This window comes from Gymnoscopelus braueri (assembly GCF_963280865.1).
Source record: "Gymnoscopelus braueri genome assembly, chromosome: 21".
Taxonomy (NCBI): domain Eukaryota; kingdom Metazoa; phylum Chordata; class Actinopteri; order Myctophiformes; family Myctophidae; genus Gymnoscopelus; species Gymnoscopelus braueri.
Window position 1 is genome coordinate 10,674,508 of NC_137623.1, and position 7,814 is coordinate 10,682,321.

General features: G+C 39.0%; 1 protein-coding gene across 1 annotated transcript; it reads left to right on the forward strand.

Annotated features, from left to right (window-relative positions):
- Positions 1-2,556: 2,556 nt before the first annotated feature.
- LOC308076870 (uromodulin-like) lies at positions 2,557-6,309 on the forward strand (the record flags this gene model as incomplete). The annotated part of the gene is made up of 8 exons (XM_080417391.1): positions 2,557-2,626; positions 3,104-3,883; positions 4,123-4,337; positions 4,689-4,831; positions 5,263-5,502; positions 5,834-5,993; positions 6,093-6,174; positions 6,290-6,309. 8 exons carry the CDS (start codon positions 2,557-2,559, stop codon positions 6,307-6,309), a joined length of 1,710 nt encoding a protein of 569 aa, XP_080273517.1.
- Positions 6,310-7,814: the final 1,505 nt, after the last annotated feature.

Consider the following 7,814-nt stretch of genomic DNA (forward strand, 5'->3'; position numbering starts at 1 on the left):
ATTCTGGATTACAGCGCAATTACATTTTCCTAGTCTTTAATACAATTTGATTTAGATTATGTGTATTTAGGTGGGAATGTATTATTTCTGAGCCTATAATGCAGAAATATACCCACCCGGACAGATTTTTAGGACTCACCTTTTGAACTACATGCTTTTGTCCTGTAACATAAAACCAGGAAGCTGGAACCGGAAAATAAGTCACCAGTCGATGGCCAAAACGCAAAACCTCCTATCTGAAAAATTAACATTGTTGAGAAAATGAAAAAGAAAACTACAAAATGTTGTATCTTTTTAGCACAATGCTATTTTTTTATGATACCCATCACATAATACACCGTTTCTGGATTTCTGGACTATATTAAAATATTATATGTTAATTACACTGATTTCATATTGCAAATGCAGATAGGAGGTTATTCCCCACTTTTCCTGGCTAATTCTGCAGATAGGATTTTTTGGCATTTCAATGTTAAGTGATTGCATAACTAAATAATGACAAACTAGAAAAAGAGCACAGGTCTCCGCCAGGTCAGGTACGTTATTGTGGCCTCCTGGTGGCGCTATAATAGGCCAATGTGAAAAGGGTGCCATTTATTCTTAGGTCTTTCACAGCAATCAGACACTGCATTCATGATTTGAGGCACTTTGTTCCAAAAATGTGTTTTGATAAATTAGACCTTGCGGTGGCGCTATAACAGGCCAATGTGAAAAGGGTGGCATTTCTTCCTCGGCCTAGTGGGAATGTGCGTGTGAAAATTCACGGAAATCACAAGCTGCGTGCATAGTTTGAGGCTTTTTGTTCAAAACGGACCAATCCTGCAAACTTTGGAAGCCAACCATAGGCAATGAGGATGGAATATGGAAAATCGGACAGATTTGTGTTGATCACATGACTATAGAGATACTGTGAACCGATTTGCATGACGTTTGGATAAAATCTGTAGGAGTAATGTAAAAAAAAAGGGTTTTGCACAAATCGGCCTCCTGGTGGCGCTATAACAGGCCCATGTGAAAATTGGGGTAGAGGTTCTGAATTGGCATCCAGGGAGTGTGTGTGCACAGTTTCGGAGCGACCGGGCCAATGGTGCCAGAGATTAGCTGCTAACACACAGACAGGACACACGGACGGACAAACGGACGGACGGACAGGGGCGAAAACATACTCTCTCGCCATGCCTTTAGGCCTGGCGGAGACAATAATACTGGCTGTAAATACATACATTTACAGCTGCAAACAGTTGCATCAGTGGTGTGGTTTTTCCGGAGGTATACAATAATCATTCCCTGCACGAGATGCGCGTGGTCGTGGGTATACGCTAGCGCGTTTTCAATGGATGAAATGGTTAGTATTTGCATTGAATGCTGGGCAATGGTGGGCAGTTTCTTGAGAATGGTCATGAGCTGATCTTGTCTGTACAGGTCAGGTAACACCCGTTTCTAAATTGCACATAATGCAGGAGGAATGGGCTGCCTGTTAGTGGAGAATGTTGCAGAGTTTGCTTGAGGCTATGGGGTGAGGGTCAGCTGTTGTCATATTATGAAAACAATATGAAAGTTCTGGCAGAAAAAGTGTAATATTTGCAACTTTTGCAACTCCACGAGATCGGGTGAGCACCTACAAAGTGCTATAAATTAGAATCAAAATGCAATGAGTGTTCTAAGGGTTAGGGTTATATATTTATATATGACTGTAATCGTCGCTAAAAACAAGAGCGATTACCAACAGAAGCATATTGGGGGATTTGGATATTTTTTTGGGGGGGCACTAACCACACGTTTAGCTGTGTTGCTCATTCCACGAATGCCCGATCCTTACAATCTGTACCTCATTGTAAAGGTGACTAATCAACAATAACAATAAAACACAATACCAATTAGTATTATTAAAGGGGAGAAATAATCGACCGAAGTTACGTTTCCAAACTTTTTTGTGGGAAGTTATAATGTTTATTTTGTTTTGTATTTCAATTATATTTTTGTTGTTGTTATTTTGTAGTTTTAGTTAACTATATGGGAGTACGGGGAGAGATCTATAACATTTTAAGATAAAGGGTTGTCCAGGAGGATTTCATAATTGTTGTCGTTATGAGTTTCAACAGTATTGTACTGCTTGACTGCATGGACGATAGAACCCAGTGACCCACACCTTGTAATGAGATACGTGTAGATATGACTCAGCTCTATGCCTGCTTTTATCGCCTTATCGGAACTAAAGACGATTCCAGTTTTTCACGTCTTTTTGTTACGTCACCTTCCCAACCATCAATCATGGAACGTCACTTCCGGAAATGGAGATGTTCAAAAAGTGGGCAGTCACTGTTGAGCTCTGGAGGCTTATAAATTCTCAACTCCAGTTTGAATCTTAACACACAACCTCTTTAAGGTAAGGTAAGGATAGGTAAATAATTGTATATTAGCACCTAAAGATTTCTGTATAATAACATATTTGGTCAATTTCTATATTTACATTCTATCTTTTTTTTCCTTTGTGATGTTGTAGTCTGTCTAAAAATGTTTTTTACATTTTCAACAGGTTTGTGACAGATCTCCAGGATGTGGACCATGAGAGTGTCAGCTGTTCTGTTAGTTCTGTTCATACAGAATGTTACTGGAAACAGTCCAGGTAAGCTGCCTCTAATGTCCTCTTATTGGTATAGATATGATGTTTAGTATTTTTACCGATTTCTTTAACTTTTAAGTGCTTTAAAGATTTTTTTACAAATTTTAAGTGTGTTAAATGTGTGTGTGTGTGTGTGTGTGTGTGTGTGTGTGTGTGTGTGTGTGTGTGTGTGTGTGTGTGTGTGTGTGTGTGTTTGTTTGAACAGGATGGTTGGGCATGTTGAACAAATCTGTACAGTTCTGTAGCTTGTTTCACCAAAATGACTTATCTTAAATGTAATAGTGATAATAATAGTGATAATAATAATAATAATAATAATAATAATAATAATAGTAATTATTATTATTATTATTATTACCCTTATTATTACCCTTATTATTATTATTATAATTATTATTATTATTATTATTGTTATTATTATTATATAATGTTCACACCTGCCAAAATGAATAGCCTGAGAATGTCTAATTCCTTTCATAGGTACAACTTTCTTGAGCTGTGAATCCTGTCATGATCAGGCTAAATGCCTGGAGTCTCCCGTCAAACCAGAGAGAGGCGACACCTTCTTCAGCCAATCAGTCTCCTGTGTCTGTAGAGATGGCTTCGTCGGTGATGGCCTCACCTGTTACGATGTAAAGCTCTGCACTAATTCCTCCTGTTGTCACCAAGGTTACAGATGGTCACCAGAGAAAGGCTGTGTGGATGTTGATGAGTGCTCCCTCCCTGAGGCACCCTGCACCCATGGGTCTCAGGTCTGTGTGAACACACCTGGCTCCTTTGAGTGCCTCCTGCCTCCCTCCAGGGCCAAAAGATCTGTTGTTCGGTTCTCCTGTGGCAATGTGGTTTGTCCATTAGGTCAGGACTGTATCAACTCTCGCTGTGCAGATCCCTGTGATCACTACACAGTACTGAATGATGCCTGGAGAGCGACAGATAACAGCGATGGTAACGGACACTGTGACGATGTCAACTGGCAAGGGTGGTATCGAATGTTCCTGGGGCAAAGCAGTGCCCAGATGCCAGAGACATGTGTGGAACGCAACAAGTGTGGAACGCAGGTTACTCTATGGATGAAACAGTCTCATCCTGCAGAGTCAGATGGAATTGTACAGCGCAGTGTCTGTGGTCACTGGCGTCGCGGCTGTTGTCAATGGAACGAATTGAATTACGCACCTCCCATCCACGTCAAGAACTGTAATAGGAACTACTATGTCTACAAGTTTGTAAAGACAGGAAACTGTAACGCTGCCTATTGTGCAGGTAAGTTGGTGCTGTAAAATTGTTCATAACATATTAATCTATAATATTACAGCTTGTTTGGTGGTGTTGAAGGCTTGAAAGCTATAGTGTGTTGTGTAAGTGTACATAAAGAATTAAGAATTGTTCCATATTTCCTTTACCTTCCTATCTTTCTCCTCTTTAGTCAACATTTCAGCTTCTAACCTTGTTTGTTAAAGATGTGCTGTAATAACTCTCAAACCTGGATTTTACCTTCCTAGATTTATCTTCAGATTTAGCCCCTCCAGTTCCTGGACTTATTTGTGGTCAGAGTCAAATCCAGGTTGGTCTGCTGCTGACTGGTCTGCAATCCTCTGGTCTGAATGGATCCTCTGGTCACCTGGCCGACCCGCGGTGCTCATCTTTCACAGAGCGTGATGGAACAGTGTGGTACCAAGTGGAACGTCAGGCTGACACCTGTGGGAACATATTGACAGTGAGGATTTGTCTGATAACTTGTAGCTGTTTTATAGGATTGTCTTCATCAGCAGTTGTTTTTATTTTGTGCTGTGGCTGCCAAAGTGATGTTGTTGGCCACAGTACAATATATATATATATATATATATATATATATATATATATATATATATATATATATATATATATATATAGTTGGAATCCAAACTTATTTTGTGGTTGGACAAAGGTTGTTTATTTTTTCAATTTTTAAACTCTTTTTTTTCAGTCATTCTGTTTAATTATGTGTTGTACTTGTATACTGATACTTTGTTTCGAGCTGGCTAGATGATTCACTGGACTGACCATTCAGTTAACCTCTGTCTTTCAGACCAACAACACCCACGCCATCTACTCCAACAGTTTATTTGTCTCTCCTGCAAATAACTCACTTCCTGTGAGTTTTCCCTTCTCCTGTGTCTATCCTCTGGACACAGAGACCAGCCTAGATGTGGCCATCAGACCAAACCTTCAGTGAGTAACCTATTTTCAAAATTGCAAATGATAGTGAAAACACAGTGAATATACAATGTATTGTGGTACAATAAATGTGAACTGCATTGCACCAAACAGCCTTGGTACAGAACTGTGAAAAGACAGACAAATGAAAAAAGGTTACAGATTTAAGTGTGTTTTGAATGGTTCTTTATTAATTCATCTGCCATTGTTATAATGGCCTCTAGTTGCTGCCATACAAGAAGAGACTAGTATATTACATTTCAGGCTTCAACTTGTATGCCACATTTTATACTTAGTTAATGTTGGCCATTAATATGTATTTTTTTCCAAGACAGTTCTTAAGTTTGCACTTAAAAAATGTTCTGCTATAGTGACAGCCAGCCACTCGGCCAAACCAAACCCATCTGATACCGCTTGATCCTTTAAATGATATGTTTCCTTGACAGGCTTAAAGGTGGCACGTCAGGTGTGGGTTCAACCAACACCTCCATGTCCTTGTTCCAAAACTCCAACTACACAGAGCCTTACCCAGCAGGCCCAGTCACCCTGCCAGTGGGCTCTGCCCTGCATGTAGGAGTATCTGTAGGGGAAACAGATCCAAGGTTTGCGGTCGTTCTGGACGACTGCTACGCCACTAACTCCTCCAGCCCTGATGACCTCATGCGACACTTCCTCATTCAAAACAAGTATGTTTCATTCTTCAGCCTCAGCAGATGGCTTGTGTCACGATAAACAAACAATGAAAGAGAGCGTTGGGTGGGAGTGGGGTATGGGGTTGTGATATCAACTATAATGTGAAGTCTTAGTCCAGAGTCTTTGTATGAATGTAAAATCCTTATGAAAAGAGAAGAATGTTGGATGCAACAGTGATGTCGCATGAGTCTACAATAGCGTAGCATTTATAATGTGAAAACTGTTTATTATAAGTTTAGTGTCTTAGTATGAATTTAAAATCATTTAACTAAAAAGAAAAGACTGACGGGGATGAGCCTACAACGTGACCCTTCTTTTCTCCAGGTGTTCTATCAACCGTCGTCAGGTGAAAGTGGATGAGAGCGGCTCTTCCCTCCAGGCTCGTTTCTCTGCCCTGCTCTTCCTGTTCCATGGAAACTACAGCGATATCTACCTTCACTGCAGCCTCCACCTGTGTGACCAGAGAGCCTCCTCATGTTCTCCTGTAAGTTTCACACTTTCTTTCCACACTCTGCTGTTTCACACCAGACAGTTAAGTCAGTAGCAAACTGTGTGCTTACTGCTATTCCTTCACCATTCACAGGTTTGCTCAGGGAGGCGTCGCCGTCGTCGCTCCGTTTCCACACCTGTACGCTTCAAACCCATCACCATTGGACCAATCACCTGTGAGTATCAAGAACAACAATAAGAAAGACTGTATTTTTTAGTGCTGACATCTTAATAATGTTAAAGTGGATTACATTAGTTTTTTGTGTTTTTCTCTTTGCTTTGGATCTTCAGGGGACAAGCTAGTGGAGTGAACCAGCGGACATCGTTAACTGACTCCAATATATTACATTTTCTAATCGTATGATTTGTATTTGGTGCGTAGGTTTCATAAATATGCTATGCTATGATTAATGTAATCTAACTAATCATTAACCATTTTTATATTTCTCTCTTCTGAAAAAAATAAACAAATACTGTAATCAATAATATGGTTACAAATAAATGATGATTTGAGCATTAAATGGCAAATCTGTGTCTGCTTCTTCAAGGTTCAAGTCCCAAATAAATCATTATATAGTTATTTAGTAAATATAGAAATATGTGAATGATCAATGATGAAGTATATTTATACAAAAATAGAATATATGTAGCCTCAATGCTTATAAAAGTGCTTTAAAAATGTAAGAAAACACACTGATCAATGAATGTTTTTCATATCCTTCTTGACATAAAAATGTGATGTCAAGAAGGATATGAAAAACACATAAATTAGTTATGACACACATTTAATGTGTGTCATAACTCATTTAACTCAATAATGAAAAAACAAGGTGATACTGACAAGCACTTCTATTCAAACATCAGCTATAACTGAATCCTCCCTGTGTACACAACAGTAGATTATTCACAATACACACAATTATTAAACATAATATATCCTTCTCAGTAGGATGAATATCCAATGATTGGGCCATAATATACAGTACAATACCACAAATTATTTAACATTATCCAATCAAATTCCACTCACCTTTATCTTGATGAACCAATGAAATCGTTGTTTTAGGAGTTTTTCAGAGTGAATTCTTGCACAGGTGTCTGTGGACCAAGGGTGACGTAATCTTTTATTTAGTCTTTGCTTAGATTATTATTATTGCCAGCTTGCTTTGATTCTAAGTTGTGTTGTTTTTGTTGTTGTTGCTGCTGTCTTTTGTTCAGAGCCAACAACAGAGGTGCAGATAGTAACGATTACTTACTCTCATTCACTCATTGAGTGGCAAAACGGTCAATGCACGATCAACGATCAATGCATTGAATGGGAGATCATTCGAATCAGGTGTCAGGATTCAAATTCAAGCAGCAAACGTAGCAGATCTACAAGCTCAAAACGCATGTGGGTGCGTGCACAGGGCTACACTCTATTTTACATCTCACATTTTGTATGTTGCCAGGAAGCAGATAATGTCTTGCTTTGTAAATTATTTGTGCAGTTTTAAAATCCACCAAATCGAAAAAAACATTCATTTGTGTGATCATGATATCCTACGTTAAAAGCAATAAGAATAGTCAATAACGTATTTGTATAAAGCCCTCCCCCCACGAGAGAAAGAAAAATAGAGCCCACCGAAAAGATAGAAAGTAATAAAAATTTAATAAAAAGGCCATGAGGAATAGGCCTACATAGACAGAAGTGACCACCAAGCCAATCATATGAACTAATACAGCCACCCTGTCACAACTAATAACCTTCAACAACAACAACCACAACCACAACAACAACACATCAGACACACTGTAGATCCACATCATTCTTCAA